The sequence below is a fragment of the Phalacrocorax aristotelis genome, chromosome 23, assembly GCF_949628215.1.
Source record: "Phalacrocorax aristotelis chromosome 23, bGulAri2.1, whole genome shotgun sequence".
Classification (NCBI taxonomy): Eukaryota; Metazoa; Chordata; class Aves; order Suliformes; family Phalacrocoracidae; genus Phalacrocorax; species Phalacrocorax aristotelis.
In genome coordinates, this window is record NC_134298.1 from 4,623,727 (window position 1) to 4,640,017 (window position 16,291).

The 16,291-nt window shown below is 64.9% G+C and overlaps 1 protein-coding gene across 1 annotated transcript; it reads left to right on the plus strand.

Annotated features, from left to right (window-relative positions):
* Positions 1-1,372: 1,372 nt before the first annotated feature.
* LOC142067869 (all-trans-retinol 13,14-reductase-like) lies at positions 1,373-15,884 on the plus strand. The gene is given in 12 exon segments (XM_075116865.1): positions 1,373-1,607; positions 1,723-1,905; positions 6,680-6,909; positions 10,459-10,665; positions 11,669-11,815; positions 11,817-11,868; positions 11,990-12,115; positions 12,496-12,634; positions 13,950-14,059; positions 14,271-14,437; positions 15,316-15,475; positions 15,660-15,884. Coding segments are annotated over 12 exon segments (1,833 nt in total). The 5' UTR covers positions 1,373-1,441; the 3' UTR covers positions 15,806-15,884.
* The last annotated feature ends 407 nt before the right edge of the window (positions 15,885-16,291 follow it).

The following is a 16,291-nucleotide window of genomic DNA, read 5'->3' on the forward strand; positions in this document are numbered from 1 at the left end:
TGTATGCATGTGTGTACACGTGTGTGCATGCATGTGTGTACTTATATGCATGTGTGTGTACACATGTGCATGTGCAGGTGTGTGTGCATGCGTGTGAGCACGTGTGTGTGCATGCATGTGTGTGCGTGTGTGTGCATGTGTGTGTGCATGCTTGTGTGTGCATGTGCACGTGTGGGTGTGCATGCTTGCATGCGTGTGGGTGTGTACGCGTGTGTGCGTGCCTGCCTGTGTGCGTGTGCACGTGTGTGTTCACGCGTGGCCATATTTGGGGTTCGGGGGTTGGGGGTGTTGGGCGGGGTTTGGGTGCTGGTGGGGGTGGGTGGGTTGGGGGTGTGCGTGGGGTTATGTGCGTGTGACATTGCACGCACAGGCCTTTACTTCGTGCAGCCGGGAGGGGTCAGCAGAGCTGCAGACACCGGATCTGGGCGTGGGCGGGCGTGCGTGGGCGGGTAAGGGTGTGCAGACCGCGTTTGCACAGCGGGTGCACGTACGGACGTGCACGCGTGTGTCTGCACAGACGCGCGCATACGGGTGTGCACGTGCGAGCCCCCGTGCGTGCGTACGGTTTGCTTGCGTGGGCGTGCGTGCGCTCCCTTGCACAAGCGTGGGCGCCCACGCCTTTGCGCAGCCGCGTGGGTGCGTGCCCATGCGTGTGCATGCAGCGCCCAGCGCCGCACGGCCCTCCGCCCTCACGCGTGCGCACCACCTGCATGTGTGTGCACCACCCGCACGTGTGTGCATCACCTGCAGACGTGTGTGCACCACCTGCAGACGTGTGTGCATCACCTGCAGACGTGTGTGCACCACCCGCACGTGTGTGCATCACCTGCAGACGTGTGTGCACCACCTGCAGACGTGTGTGCATCACCTGCAGACGTGTGTGCACCACCCGCACGTGTGTGCATCACCTGCAGACGTGTGTGCATCACCTGCAGACGTGTGTGCACCACCCGCACGTGTGTGCATCACCTGCAGACGTGTGTGCACCACCCACACGTGTGTGCATCACCTGCAGATGTGTGTGCACCACCCGCACGTGTGTGCATCACCTGCAGACATGTGTGCACCACCCGCAGGTGTGTGCATCACCTGCAGACGTGTGTGCACCACCCACACGTGTGTGCACGCACGCGCTGCCGCCCCGGGGCCCGGCCCCTCTCCCAGCGTGTCCCAGCACTGCCAAGGAGGGTGGCTGGGCCGTGGTGCTTCCTGGGGCGCACGCGGCTGTAGGGTGCCGCGGCCATAGGGCGCCATGGCTGTAAGGTGCTGTTTTAGGAGCTCCGGTGGCTATAAGCTCCCGTGGCTTTAAGCTGCGGTGGCTATAAGCTGCTGCAGCTATAAGGTGGCGTGTCTATAATCTCCTGTCCATAAGCTGCCGAGTCTATAAGGCGCCGGGACCGTACGACGCGGCGTCTATAAGGTGCTGGGCGCGGTGGCAGCCATGTGGGCCACGCTGCTGCTGCTGGTGGCCCTGGGCACGCTGGCCCTGGGGCTGGTGGCCCACCGGCTGCTGGCCCCGGCTGGCAACCCCTTCTCCCGGCCCCCCCCGGGGCCCCCCCGCCCGCTGGTGACGGACCCTCGTGCCCGCGACAAGGTCCTGAAGCGGGGTGAGTGTTGCGTGCGTGCCGTCCGTCTGTCCGTCCATCCCGTCGCGCCTGCGGGCGTGGTGTCCGTCCGGCGTGCCATGAGGCGGGAGGGCTTCACGCACACGCGTGTGCGCAGGGTTCAGCGCCCGCCGGGTGCCGCCGGAGCTGGACGCCGTGGTCATCGGCAGCGGCATGGGGGGCCTGGCGGCGGCGGGCACGCTGGCCAAGGCGGGCAGGAGGGTGCTGGTGCTGGAGCAGCACGACCAGGCCGGCGGGTGCTGCCACACCTTCCAGGAGCAGGGCAACGAGTTCGACGTGGGTAAGGACCCCCCCGGCACCGCTGCACCCCCGGCTGCCCCCGCCCCGGCACCCATCAGCTTGCCTGCGCCTGGGTGTCTGCGCGTGCATGTGTGTGCAGGCAGCGTGTGCACGTGTGTGTGCAGGCAGCGTGTGCACGTGTGTGTGCAGGCAGCGTGTGCGTGTGTGTGTGTGCAGGCAGCGTGTGCGTGTGTGTGTGCAGGCAGTGTGCATGTGTGTGTGTGCAGGCAGCGTGTGCGTGTGTGTGTGTGCAGGCATTGTGCGTGTGTGTGTGCAGGCAGCGTGTGCGTGTGTGTGTGCAGGCAGCGTGTGCACGTGTGTGTGTGCAGGCAGCGTGTGCGTGTGTGTGTGCAGGCAGCGTGTGCATGTGTGTGTGTGCAGGCATTGTGCGTGCGTGTGTGTGCAGGCATTGTGCGTGTGTGTGTGCAGGCAGCGTGTGCGTGTGTGTGTGCAGGCAGCGTGTGCGTGTGTGTGTGTGCAGGCAGCGTGTGCACGTGTGTGTGTGCAGGCAGCGTGTGCGTGTGTGTGTGCAGGCAGCGTGTGCGTGTGTGTGTGTGCAGGCATTGTGCGTGCGTGTGTGTGCAGGCAGCGTGTGCGTGTGTGTGTGTGCAGGCATTGTGCGTGTGTGTGTGCAGGCAGTGTGTGTGCGTGTGTGTGTGCAGGCAGCGTGTGCATGTGCGTGTGCAGGCAGCGTGTGCATGTGTGTGTGCAGGCAGCGTGTGCATGTGTGTGTGTGCAGGCATTGTGCGTGTGTGTGTGCAGGCAGCGTGTGCGTGTGTGTGTGCAGGCAGCGTGTGCGTGTGTGTGTGTGCAGGCAGCGTGTGCGTGTGTGTGTGCAGGCAGCGTGTGCGTGTGTGTGTGTGCAGGCAGCATGTGCGTGTGTGTGTGCAGGCAGCGTGTGCATGTGCGTGTGCAGGCAGCGTGTGTGTGTGTGTGTGCAGGCAGCGTGCATGTGTGTGTGTGCAGGCAGCGTGTGCACGTGTGTGTGTGTGCAGGCAGCGAGTGCATGTGTGTGTGTGCAGGCAGTGTGCATGTGTGTGTGCAGGCAGTGTGCATGTGTGTGTGTGTGCAGGCAGCGTGTGCGTGTGCGTGTGCAGGCAGCGTGTGCATGTGCGTGTGCAGGCAGCGTGTGCATGTGTGTGTGTGTGCAGGCAGCGTGTGCGTGTGCGTGTGCAGGCAGCGTGTGCGTGTGCGTGTGCAGGCAGCGTGTGTGTGTGTGTGTGTGTGCAGGCAGTGTGCGTGTGTGTGTGCAGGCAGTGTGTGTGTGTGTGTGTGCAGGCAGCGTGTGCGTGTGTGTGTGTGCAGGCATTGTGCGTGTGTGTGTGCAGGCAGCGTGTGCGTGTGCGTGTGCAGGCAGCGTGTGTGTGTGTGTGTGTGTGTGCAGGCAGTGTGTGTGTGTGTGTGTGCAGGCAGCGTGTGCGTGCGTGTGTGTGTGTGCAGGCAGCGTGTGCGTGTGTGTGTGCAGGCAGCGTGTGCGTGTGTGTGTGTGCAGGCAGCGTGTGCGTGCGTGTGTGTGTGTGCAGGCAGCGTGTGCGTGTGTGTGTGCAGGCAGCGTGTGCGTGTGTGTGTGTGCAGGCAGCGTGTGCGTGTGCGTGTGCAGGCAGCGTGTGTGTGTGTGTGTGCAGGCAGTGTGCGTGTGTGTGTGTGCAGGCAGCGTGTGCGTGTGTGTGTGTGCAGGCAGTGTGTGCGTGTGTGTGTGTGCAGGCAGTGTGCGTGTGTGTGTGTGCAGGCAGCGTGTGCGTGTGTGTGTGTGCAGGCAGTGTGCGTGTGTGTGTGTGCAGGCAGCGTGTGCGTGTGTGTGTGTGCAGGCAGTGTGTGCGTGTGTGTGTGTGCAGGCATTGTGCGCGTGTGTGTGTGCAGGCAGCGTGTGCGTGTGTGTGTGTGCAGGCATTGTGCGTGTGTGTGTGTGCAGGCAGCGTGTGCGTGTGTGTGTGTGCAGGCAGCGTGCGTGTGTGTGTGCAGGCAGCGTGTGCGTGTGTGTGTGCAGGCAGTGTGCGTGTGTGTGTGTGCAGGCAGCGTGTGCGTGTGTGTGTGTGCAGGCAGCGTGTGCGTGTGCGTGTGCAGGCAGCGTGCATGTGTGTGTGCAGGCAGCGTGTGCGTGTGTGTGTGCAGGCAGCGTGTGCGTGTGCAGGCAGCGTGTGCACGTGTGTGTGCAGGCAGTGTGCGTGTGTGTGTGCAGGCAGCGTGTGCATGTGTGTATGTGCAGGCAGCGAGTGCATGTGTGTGTGTGCAGGCAGCGTGTGCGTGTGTGTGTGTGCAGGCAGTGTGTGCGTGTGTGTGTGCAGGCAGTGTGTGCACGTGTGTGTGTGTGCAGGCATTGTGCGTGTGTGTGTGTGCAGGCAGCGTGTGCGTGTGTGTGTGCAGGCAGTGTGCGTGTGTGTGTGTGCAGGCAGCGTGTGCGTGTGTGTGTGTGCAGGCAGTGTGCGTGTGTGTGTGTGCAGGCAGCGTGCATGTGTGTGTGCAGGCAGCGTGTGCGTGTGTGTGTGCAGTCAGCGTGTGCGTGTGCAGGCAGCGTGTGCACGTGTGTGTGCAGGCAGTGTGCGTGTGTGTGTGTGCAGGCAGCGTGCATGTGTGTGTGCAGGCAGCGTGTGCGTGTGTGTGTGCAGGCAGCGTGTGCGTGTGCAGGCAGCGTGTGCACGTGTGTGTGCAGGCAGTGTGCGTGTGTGTGTGCAGGCAGCGTGTGCATGTGTGTATGTGCAGGCAGCGAGTGCATGTGTGTGTGTGCAGGCAGTGTGCATGTGTGTGTGCAGGCAGCGTGTGCATGTGTGTGTGCAGGCAGCGTGTGCATGTGTGTGTGCAGGCAGCGTGTGCATGTGTGTGTGTGCAGGCAGTGTGTGCGTGTGTGTGTGCAGGCAGTGTGCATGTGTGTGTGTGTGCAGGCAGTGTGTGCACGTGTGTGTGTGTGCAGGCATTGTGCGTGTGTGTGTGTGCAGGCAGCGTGTGCGTGTGTGTGTGCAGGCAGTGTGCGTGTGTGTGTGTGCAGGCAGCGTGTGCGTGTGTGTGTGTGCAGGCAGTGTGCGTGTGTGTGTGTGCAGGCAGCGTGCATGTGTGTGTGCAGGCAGCGTGTGCGTGTGTGTGTGCAGGCAGCGTGTGCGTGTGCAGGCAGCGTGTGCACGTGTGTGTGCAGGCAGTGTGCGTGTGTGTGTGCAGGCAGCGTGTGCATGTGTGTATGTGCAGGCAGCGAGTGCATGTGTGTGTGTGCAGGCAGTGTGCATGTGTGTGTGCAGGCAGCGTGTGCGTGTGTGTGTGCAGGCAGCGTGTGCGTGTGTGTGTGTGCAGGCAGTGTGCATGTGTGTGTGCAGGCAGCGTGTGCGTGTGTGTGTGCAGGCAGCGTGTGCGTGTGTGTGTGTGCAGGCAGTGTGTGCGTGTGTGTGTGCAGGCAGTGTGCATGTGTGTGTGTGTGCAGGCAGTGTGTGCACGTGTGTGTGTGTGCAGGCAGTGTGTGCATGTGTGTGTGTGCAGGCAGCGTGTGCACGTGTGTGTGTGTGCAGGCAGCGTGTGCATGTGTGTGTGCAGGCAGTGTGCGTGTGTGTGTGCAGGCAGCGTGTGCACGTGTGTGTGTGTGCAGGCAGTGTGCATGTGTGTGTGTGTGCAGGCAGTGTGTGCACGTGTGTGTGTTTGCAGGCAGCGTGTGCGTGTGTGTGTGCAGGCAGTGTGCGTGTGTGTGTGCAGGCAGCGTGTGCACGTGTGTGTGTGTGCAGGCAGTGTGTGCACGTGTGTGTGTGTGCAGGCAGTGTGCGTGTGTGTGTGCAGGCAGCGTGTGCACGTGTGTGTGTGTGCAGGCAGTGTGCGTGTGTGTGTGCAGGCAGTGTGCGTGTGTGTGTGTGCAGGCAGCGTGTGCGTGTGTGTGTGTGTGTGCAGGCAGCGTGCATGTGTGTGTGCAGGCAGCGTGTGTGTGTGTGTGTGTGCAGGCAGCGTGCATGTGTGTGTGCAGGCAGTGTGTGCATGTGCATGTACTGGCAGTGTGTGCATGTGTGTGTGCAGGCAGCGAGCATGTGTGCAAGCAGGCAGCGTGTACATGTGTGTGCAGGCAGCATGTGCGTGTGTGTGCAGGCAGTTAGCACGTGTGCAAGCAGGCAGTGTGTACTTCCATGTGCAGGAAGCGAGTGCACGTGCGTGTGCAGGCTGTGTCCACATGTGCATTCAGGCAGTGTGCGTGTGTGTGCAGGCAGCGTGCGGGTGTAGCTCTGCGTGTGCCTGCAGGGCGGGTGTTGCCTACCCTGCCGCGTGTCCGCAGGCTGGTTGCGGCCCTGTGCTCCTCCCAGCGCGGCGGGGTTGCAGGGCGGGTGTGCAACGCATGCACGTGGTGCCTGCGTGCGTGCGGCGCACGCAGTGTGCCCTGCTTGCGCATTCAGGGTGTGTGCATCGTGCGCACACGCGTGTGGTGCCTGTCGCAGCGTGCACCGGGCAGGCGTGGCAGTATGTGCGTGCAGCGCCCGCGCTGCCTTTGCAGGGCGTGCATTTTTTTTGTTTGCGTGCAGCACACAAGCGTTCTTCGGGGCGAGCGCGCTGTTTGCACACCGTTTGTGTTCGCAGCGGGCCTAGGGCGAGCGCGTGCCCTGCGCGTGCCACGTCCGCGCGCAGCGTGCGTGCCGCGCTGGCGGCCCAGGTCGCGCCGCCGCCTCTCAGGGTGACCCGCAGCAGGCGAACGCTTTATTCCCCCCATCTGCCACCCCCACCCCCCCACCCCCCCCCCCACCGGGGTGCGTCCCCCGGGGAGGGGGCCCACGCCGGTCCCCCGCCCCACGGGCCGGCTGACGCCTCGGGGCCCGCAGGAATCCATTACGTGGGGCAGATGCACGAGGGCAGCATGCTGCGCGTGGCGCTGGACCAGCTGACGGACGGGCAGCTGTGCTGGCAGCGCCTGCCCGACCCCTACGACGAGGTGTGCCTGGGGCCCCGGCGCTACCAGCTCCGCGCCGGCAAGGCCGCCTTCGCCGCCGCCCTGGAGGAGCAGTTCCCGGCCGAGAAGGCGGCCATCAGGGAGTTCATGAGGATCTCCAAGGTGGGAGTTCCTCGGGGGCGCCGTCCCGTGGGTGGTGGCACGTCCCCCAAGGGTGTGGCGCTGGGATCCCTCCGGCTCGGGCTGGCCGGGGGGGGGATGCGGGTGTGGGGGCGGTGGTCGTGGTGGGGATGGGCAGGGGGAACATTGGGGACAAGCACGACGGTCATGTTGGGGACATGGGTGTTGGGGGCGGTGGGGATGGGACAGGGGGGATGTTGGGGACGTGTGTGATGGTCGTGGTGGGGAAGGGTCAGTGGGAACGTTAGGGACAAGCGTGATGGTTGTGGCGGGGACATGGGCGTTGGGCATGGTGGGGACACGGATGGCGGGCGTGATGGGGAAGGGTCAGTGGGAAGATTGGGGACAAGGGGGATGGTCATGTTGGGGACACAGGTGATGGTCATGGCATGGGACAAGTGATGGGCATGTTGGGGACAAGTAGGGATGGTGGGACATAGATGGTGGGGATGGTGGGACATGGGTAGTGGGGTCATGGTGGGACATGGGTGGTGGGATGGTGGGACATGGGTAGTGGGCATCATGGTGGGACATGGGTAGTGGGGTCATGGTGGGACATGGGTGGTGGGACATGGGTAGTGGGGTCATGGTGGGACATGGGTGGTGGGACATGGGTAGTGGGGTCATGGTGGGACATGGGTGGTGGGATGGTGGGACATGGGTAGTGGGGTCATGGTGGGACATGGGTGGTGGGATGGTGGGACATGGGTAGTGGGGTCATGGTGGGACATGGGTGGTGGGATGGTGGGACATGGGTAGTGGGGTCATGGTGGGACATGGGTAGTGGGGTCATGGTGGGACATGGGTGGTGGGATGGTGGGACATGGGTAGTGGGGTCATGGTGGGACATGGGTGGTGGGCGTGATGGGGAAGGGTCAGTGGGAAGATTGGGGACAAGGGGGATGGTCATGTTGGGGACACAGGTGATGGTCATGGCATGGGACAAGTGATGGGCATGTTGGGGACAAGTAGGGATGGTGGGACATAGATGGTGGGGATGGTGGGACATGGGTAGTGGGGTCATGGTGGGACATGGGTGGTGGGATGGTGGGACATGGGTAGTGGGGTCATGGTGGGACATGGGTGGTGGGATGGTGGGACATGGGTAGTGGGCATCATGGTGGGACATGGGTAGTGGGGTCATGGTGGGACATGGGTGGTGGGATGGTGGGACATGGGTAGTGGGGTCATGGTGGGACATGGGTGGTGGGATGGTGGGACATGGGTAGTGGGGTCATGGTGGGACATGGGTGGTGGGATGGTGGGACATGGGTAGTGGGGTCATGGTGGGACATGGGTAGTGGGGTCATGGTGGGACATGGGTGGTGGGACATGGGTAGTGGGGTCATGGTGGGACATGGGTGGTGGGATGGTGGGACATGGGTAGTGGGGTCATGGTGGGACATGGGTGGTGGGATGGTGGGACATGGGTAGTGGGGTCATGGTGGGACATGGGTGGTGGGATGGTGGGACATGGGTAGTGGGCATCATGGTGGGACATGGGTAGTGGGGTCATGGTGGGACATGGGTGGTGGGATGGTGGGACATGGGTAGTGGGGTCATGGTGGGACATGGGTGGTGGGATGGTGGGACATGGGTAGTGGGGTCATGGTGGGACATGGGTGGTGGGATGGTGGGACATGGGTAGTGGGGTCATGGTGGGACATGGGTAGTGGGGTCATGGTGGGACATGGGTGGTGGGATGGTGGGACATGGGTAGTGGGGTCATGGTGGGACATGGGTGGTGGGCGTGATGGGGAAGGGTCAGTGGGAAGATTGGGGACAAGGGGGATGGTCATGTTGGGGACACAGGTGATGGTCATGGCATGGGACAAGTGATGGGCATGTTGGGGACAAGTAGGGATGGTGGGACATAGATGGTGGGGATGGTGGGACATGGGTAGTGGGGTCATGGTGGGACATGGGTGGTGGGATGGTGGGACATGGGTAGTGGGGTCATGGTGGGACATGGGTGGTGGGATGGTGGGACATGGGTAGTGGGCATCATGGTGGGACATGGGTAGTGGGGTCATGGTGGGACATGGGTGGTGGGATGGTGGGACATGGGTAGTGGGGTCATGGTGGGACATGGGTAGTGGGCATCATGGTGGGACATGGGTAGTGGGGTCATGGTGGGACATGGGTGGTGGGATGGTGGGACATGGGTAGTGGGGTCATGGTGGGACATGGGTAGTGGGGTCATGGTGGGACATGGGTGGTGGGACATGGGTAGTGGGGTCATGGTGGGACATGGGTGGTGGGATGGTGGGACATGGGTAGTGGGGTCATGGTGGGACATGGGTGGTGGGATGGTGGGACATGGGTAGTGGGGTCATGGTGGGACATGGGTGGTGGGATGGTGGGACATGGGTAGTGGGGTCATGGTGGGACATGGGTGGTGGGATGGTGGGACATGGGTAGTGGGGTCATGGTGGGACATGGGTGGTGGGATGGTGGGACATGGGTAGTGGGGTCATGGTGGGACATGGGTGGTGGGATGGTGGGACATGGGTAGTGGGCATCATGGTGGGACATGGGTAGTGGGGTCATGGTGGGACATGGGTAGTGGGGTCATGGTGGGACATGGGTGGTGGGACATGGGTAGTGGGGTCATGGTGGGACATGGGTGGTGGGATGGTGGGACATGGGTAGTGGGGTCATGGTGGGACATGGGTGGTGGGCGTGATGGGGAAGGGTCAGTGGGAAGATTGGGGACAAGGGGGATGGTCATGTTGGGGACACAGGTGATGGTCATGGCATGGGACAAGTGATGGGCATGTTGGGGACAAGTAGGGATGGTGGGACATAGATGGTGGGGATGGTGGGACATGGGTAGTGGGGTCATGGTGGGACATGGGTGGTGGGGTCATGGTGGGACATGGGTAGTGGGGTCATGGTGGGACATGGGTGGTGGGGTCATGGTGGGACATGGGTGGTGGAGTCGTGGTGGGGACAAGAGTGGGTAGGGATGGTGGGACATGGGTAGTGGGCATCTTGGGGACAAGTGGTGGGGACAGGGATGGTGGGGAAAGAGCACTGGCAATGTTGGGGGCAAGGGGGATGAGCACAGTGGGGACAAATGTGGTGGTCATGGTGGGGACAAGCAATGGGATCGGTGGGGACTTGGGTGGTGGGTGTGGCGAGGATGGGACAGAGGGAACATTGGGGACAAGGGGATGATCGTGGTGGGGACAGAGGTGATGGTCATGGTATGGGACAAATGATGGTCATGGTGGGGACAAGTGATGGGAACGTGGTGGGGACATGAGTGGTGGGGAAGGGGCGGTGGGAACGTTGGGGACAAGTGTGATGGTCACGGTGGGGACATGGGCATTGGGCACGGTGGGGACGAGAGCGGTGGGGATGGTGTGGACACAGGTGGTGGGCGCAGTGGGGACGCGCACGGTGGGGACGGGCGCTGGGGTCACAGGGGGCGCTGGGGACACGCAGTGACGGTCACGAGGACGCAGCGGTGGGGCCGTGGCTGTGGAGGTGGCCGGGGGTGACGCGGGGCCGCCCCCCCGGGCGCAGGTGGCCTCGCGGCACGTGGGGCTGCTGGCGGTGCTGAAGATGGTGCCGCGGTGGCTGGTCGCCCTCCTGCTCCGCACCGGCCTCCTCTACTGCGTCTCGCCCGTCTTCCGCATGGCGGCCACCAGCCACAGCGAGGCCGTGGCCCGGCTCACGGCCGACCGCGACCTCCGCGCCCTGCTCAGCTACCTCTTCTACGGTCAGGAGGCCGTCGCGATAGGGAGGGGGCCGTCGCGATAGGGAGGGGGCTGTCGCGATAGGGAGGGCACCATCGCAACAGAGGAGGACCATGCCGTGACAGGGGAAGGCACCACGGTGATGGAGGAGGGTTGTATTGTGATAAGGGAGGGCGATGTCATGGTAAAGGAGGGCCATGTCGTGACAGGGGGCGGCACCGTCATGATAAGGGGGAGGCCTGCGTTGCAACGGGGAGGGCTGTATTGCGATGGGGAGGGCTGGGCTGCGTCATGACACGGGAGGGCCACGTTGCAATAGGGGAGAGCTGTATCGTGACGGGAAAGCTGTGTCACGACAGCAGAACGATGCCTTGTGACAGGGGAGGGGACCATGATGATGGGGGGGGCAGCATCACGATAAGGGAGGGCTGTATCGTGATGGGGAGGGCCATGTCTTGGTAGGGAGACCATGTCTTGATAGGGGGGGCCATGTCACGATAGGGGAGGCCATGTCTTGGTAGGGAGGCCATGTTGCGACAGGGGAGGCCATGTCTTGGTAGGAGGCCATGTCTTGATAGGGGAGGCCATGTCACGATAGGGGAGGCCATGGTGCAATAGGGGAGGCCATGTCTTGGTAGGGAGGCCATGGTGCGATAGGGGAGGCCGTGTCATGACAGGGGAGGCCATGTCATGATAGGGGAGGCCATGTCTTGGTAGGGAGGCTGTATTGCAGTAGGGGAGGCCATGTCTTGGTAGGGAGGCCATGGTGCGATAGGGGAGGCCGTGTCATGACAGGGGAGGCCATGTCATGATAGGGAGGCCATGTCTTGGTAGGGAGGCTGTATTGCAGTAGGGGAGGCCATGTCTTGGTAGGGAGGCTGTGGTGCGGTAGGGGAGGCCATGTCACGACAGGGGAGGCCACGGTGCAATAGGGAGGCCATGCTGCGATAGGGGAGGCCACATCGAGATAGGGGAGGGCTGCCCCGTGTTGGGCACAGCCAGCCCCCTCCTCCACTGTGCCCCCCCCCCGCCCCCAGGCACGGCCCCCCCAGGACTCCAGCTTCCTGGTGAACGTGCTGATGGTGCACCACTACCAGCGGGGGGCCTGGTACCCGCGGGGGGGGGCCAGCGAGATCGCCTTCCACATCGTGCCCGTCATTGAGCGCGCAGGGGGGGCCGTGCTGGGTGCGCGCCCCCGTCACCCGCATCCTCGCCTCCCCCGCCGGCACAGCTGTGGGTGAGCGCCGACACCCCCCCCCTCCCAGCCCCAGCCCCCGCCGTGGGGGTGGCACATGCACGATGGGGACGGGGGCAGTGCCCTGTGCCCCCCCCTCCAAGACCCGCCCTGTGCCCCCCAGGGGTGGTGGTGCAGAAGGGGCCGAGCGAGGAGGAGGTGCAGATCTTCGCCCCCATCGTCATCTCCGACGCTGGCGTCTTCAACACCTTCAGCAAGCTGCTGCCCCCCCAGCTCCGCGGCCACCCAGGTACCGCCACACCTGGCAGCCCAGCGTCCCCGTGTCCCAGTGTCCCAGTGTCCCCAGCATCCCCCTGTCCCCAGCATCCCCATGTCCCCGTGTCCCCAGCATCCCCATGTCCCTGTGTCCCCAGTGTCCCCCTGTCCCCGTGTCCCCAGTGTCCCAGTGTCCCCAGCATCCCCCGTGTCCCCAGCATCCCCCCTGTCCCCAGCATCCCCCGTGTCCCCAGCATCCCCCGTGTCCCCAGCATCCCCAGTGTCCCCGGCATCCCCACATTCCCAGCATCCCTGTGTCCCCACAGCCCCAGCATCCCCACGTCCCTGCCATCCCCGGCGTCCCCTCCGCAGGGACAAGGCGTCATCTGCCGCATCCCACCCGTGTCCCCGCAGGCGTCCGCGCCCGCCTGGCCATGGTGCAGCACGGCATGGGCTCCTTCCTGGTGTTCGTGGGGCTGCGGGGCAGCGCGGCCGAGCTGGCCCTGCCCGCCACCAACTTCTGGATCTACCCCCACAACGACCTGGACACCATGTAAGGGCTCCCCGGGCACCCCGTGGGGGGGGTTGGTGCGTGGTGGGTGCCCGGTGGGTGGGTTGGGGGCACGGTGGGTGCATGGTGGGTGGGTTGGGGGCTTGGTGTGCGCACAGCGGGTGTGTTGGGGACATGATTGGTGCATGGTGGGTGGGTTGGGGACATGGTGGGCGCACAGCGGGTGCGTTGGGGGCACGGTGGGTGCATGGCGGGTGGGTTGGGGACATGGTGGGCGCACAGCGGGTGCGTTGGGGGCACGGTGGGTGCATGGTGGGTGGGTTGGGGACATGGTGGGCGCACAGCGGGTGCGTTGGGGGCACGGTGGGTGCATGGTGGGTGGGTTGGGGACATGGTGGGCGCACAGCGGGTGCGTTGGGGGCACGGTGGGTGCATGGCGGGTGGGTTGGGGACATGGTGGGCGCACAGCGGGTGCGTTGGGGGCACGGTGGGTGCATGGCGGGTGGGTTGGGGACATGGTGGGCGCACAGCGGGTGCGTTGGGGGCACGGTGGGTGCATGGCGGGTGGGTTGGGGACATGGTGGGCGCACAGCGGGTGCGTTGGGGGCACGGTGGGTGCATGGTGGGTGGGTTGGGGACATGGTGGGCGCACAGCGGGTGCGTTGGGGGCACGGTGGGTGCATGGTGGGTGGGTTGGGGACATGGTGGGCGCACAGCGGGTGCGTTGGGGGCACGGTGGGTGCATGGCGGGTGGGTTGGGGACATGGTGGGCGCACAGCGGGTGCGTTGGGGGCACAGTGGGTGCATGGCGGGTGGGTTGGGGACATGGTGGGCGCACAGCGGGTGCGTTGGGGGCACGGTGGGTGCATGGCGGGTGGGTTGGGGACATGGTGGGCGCACAGCGGGTGCGTTGGGGGCACGGTGGGTGCATGGCGGGTGGGTTGGGGACATGGTGGGCGCACAGCGGGTGCGTTGGGGGCACGGTGGGTGCATGGCGGGTGGGTTGGGGACATGGTGGGCGCACAGCGGGTGCGTTGGGGGCACGGTGGGTGCATGGCGGGTGGGTTGGGGACATGGTGGGCGCACAGCGGGTGCGTTGGGGGCACGGTGGGTGCATGGTGGGTGGGTTGGGGACATGGTGGGCGCACAGCGGGTGCGTTGGGGGCACGGTGGGTGCATGGTGGGTGGGTTGGGGACATGGTGGGCGCACAGCGGGTGCGTTGGGGGCACGGTGGGTGCATGGTGGGTGGGTTGGGGACATGGTGGGCGCACAGCGGGTGCGTTGGGGGCACGGTGGGTGCATGGTGGGTGGGTTGGGGACATGGTGGGCGCACAGTGCTGCCCGCTCTGCCCGCAGGATGACCCACTACGCTGCCCTGAGCCGTGATGATGTCCCTGAAAACCTGGCCATGATGTTCATCACCTTTCCCGCCGCCAAGGACCCCACCTACGAGCAGCGACACCCAGGTACGGAGTGGGGGGGCCCCCCTGCATGTGTCCCCCCCGGCTCTGCAGCTCTGATCCGCTCGGCTTTGCAGGCTCAGAGGTTCCTTAATCCCACCAGCCGGGATTACAGGGTGGGTACCACCACCGCTGCCACGTCCCGGGCTGGCACCGGCACCGGGGTCCCCCGCAATGGGACGGGAGGTTGTCACCGGTTGTCACCCCCTCCTCGCAGGCCGGTCGTGCATGACCATCCTGACCATGGCGCGGTACGAGTGGTTCGAGGAGTGGGCCGGGACCCGCACCAAGCACCGGGGCCCCGAATACCAGCAGTACAAACTGGCCATCGCCCAGCGCCTGCTGGAGCGGGCACTGCAGCGCTTCCCCCACCTCCGCGACAAGGTGACGGGGGTCCCCACGGTGTCCCCTGCCGCGCAGGGTGCGCGGTGGGGACAGGGTGCTCTGCAGGGATTGGGCAGGGAGGGTGTAGGGGTGGAGTGCCCCCCTGCCCCACGGGGTTGGGGTACCCCTTCAGAGTTGGGGTGCCCCACAGGGACGGGTGCACAGTGGAAATGGGGTGCAGGGTGGGGACTGGGTGTCCCGTGGGGTTGGGGTGCCCAGCAGGGACTGGGTGCCCTGAGGAGGTGGGATGCCCAAGCAGGGTTGGGGTGGCCAGTGAGAATAGGGTGCCCTGCAGGGTTTGGATGCCCCCTGGGAATGGGGTGCCTTGAGGGATGGGGTGCCCTGCATGGGCATGGGCGCAGAGTGGATGTGGAGTGCAGAGTGGGGACTGGGTGCCCAGACAGGATGGGGTGCCCTGCAGGGATGTGCTCAGTGAGTTTGGGGTGCCCTGTGGGGACGGGGTGCCCAGACAGGATGGGGTGCCCTGTAGGGATGTGTGCAGTGGGTTTGGGGTGCCCTGTGGGGACAGGGTGCCCAGACGGGATGGGGTGCCCCGTAGGGATGTGCTCAGTGAGTTTGGGGTGCCCTGTGGGGTGGGGTGCCCAGTGGCGACAGGGTGCCCTGCAGGGATGTGCTCGGTGAGTTTGGGGTGCCCTGTGGCATTGGGGTGCCCAGCAGGGATGGGGTGCCCTGCAAAGCCATGGGGCATCGCAGCCCCCAGGACCTTTGCATGGGCTGGGCACCCACCAGGCAGGCTTGGGCCTGGTGTTGTGGGACGTGTCATTTGGTGGGATGGTTCTACCCGTGCCCCTGCGTGCCCCCTGTGCCCCGTGCACCCCGATGTGCCCCGAGCACCCCCCGTACCCCTGCCCGGGCAGGTGGAGTTCATGGAGGCGGCGTCGCCGCTCACCAACCAGCACTACCTGGCGGCTCCCCACGGGGAGATGTACGGGACTGAGCACAACGTCAGCCGCTTCAGCCCGGCCGTGGTGGCCGCCATGAGAGCCAAGACGCCCGTGAAGAACCTCTACCTGACGGGTAAGGGGCCTGTGTCCCCCTGTCCCCCTGCCCCTCCGTCCTCATGCCCGCCTCCAGGCTGCCGACAGTGTCCCCAGGGGCTCCCTGCAGTGTGGGATGTCCCCCCATGGTGGTGGGCTGGTTCCCCGTGGTGGTGGGCTGGTTCCCCATGTGGTGGCCCTGTCCCACCGTGGCTCGTCCCCAGGGCAGGACGTGTTCAGCTGCGGGCTGGCGGGGGCCCTGCACGGGGGGCTGCTGTGCTCCTCCGCCGTCCTGGGCCGTCTGCTCTACCTGGACCTGCTGCTCCTCAAGAAGAAGATCAAGCGGCGCCGGGGCCGGCAAGCGGCATGAGCGGCCGGAGACGACTGCCATGGGATGGTCCTGTGCCGGGGAGCGTGCCCCCGGCTCAATAAACCCCGACGTCCCACTGGCCTGGGCCTGTCTCTCGTGGGGATGGAATGGGATGAGGGTGGGGATGGGATGGGGATGGGGATTGGGATGGGATGGGGATGGGATGGGGATGGGGATTGGGATGGGATGGGATGAGGATGGGGATGGGATGGGGATGGGATGAGGATGGGATGGGGATGGGATGGGGATGGGGATGGGATGAGGATGGGGATGGGATGGGGATGGGATGAGGATGGGGATGGGATGGGGATGGGATGAGGATGGGATGGGGATGGGATGGGGATGGGGATGGGATGGGGATGGGATGAGGATGGGGATGGGGATTGGGATGGGGATGGGGATGGGGAGAGGATGGGGATGGGATGGGGATGGGATGAGGATGGGATGGGGATGGGATGGGGATGGGGATGGGATGGGGATGGGATG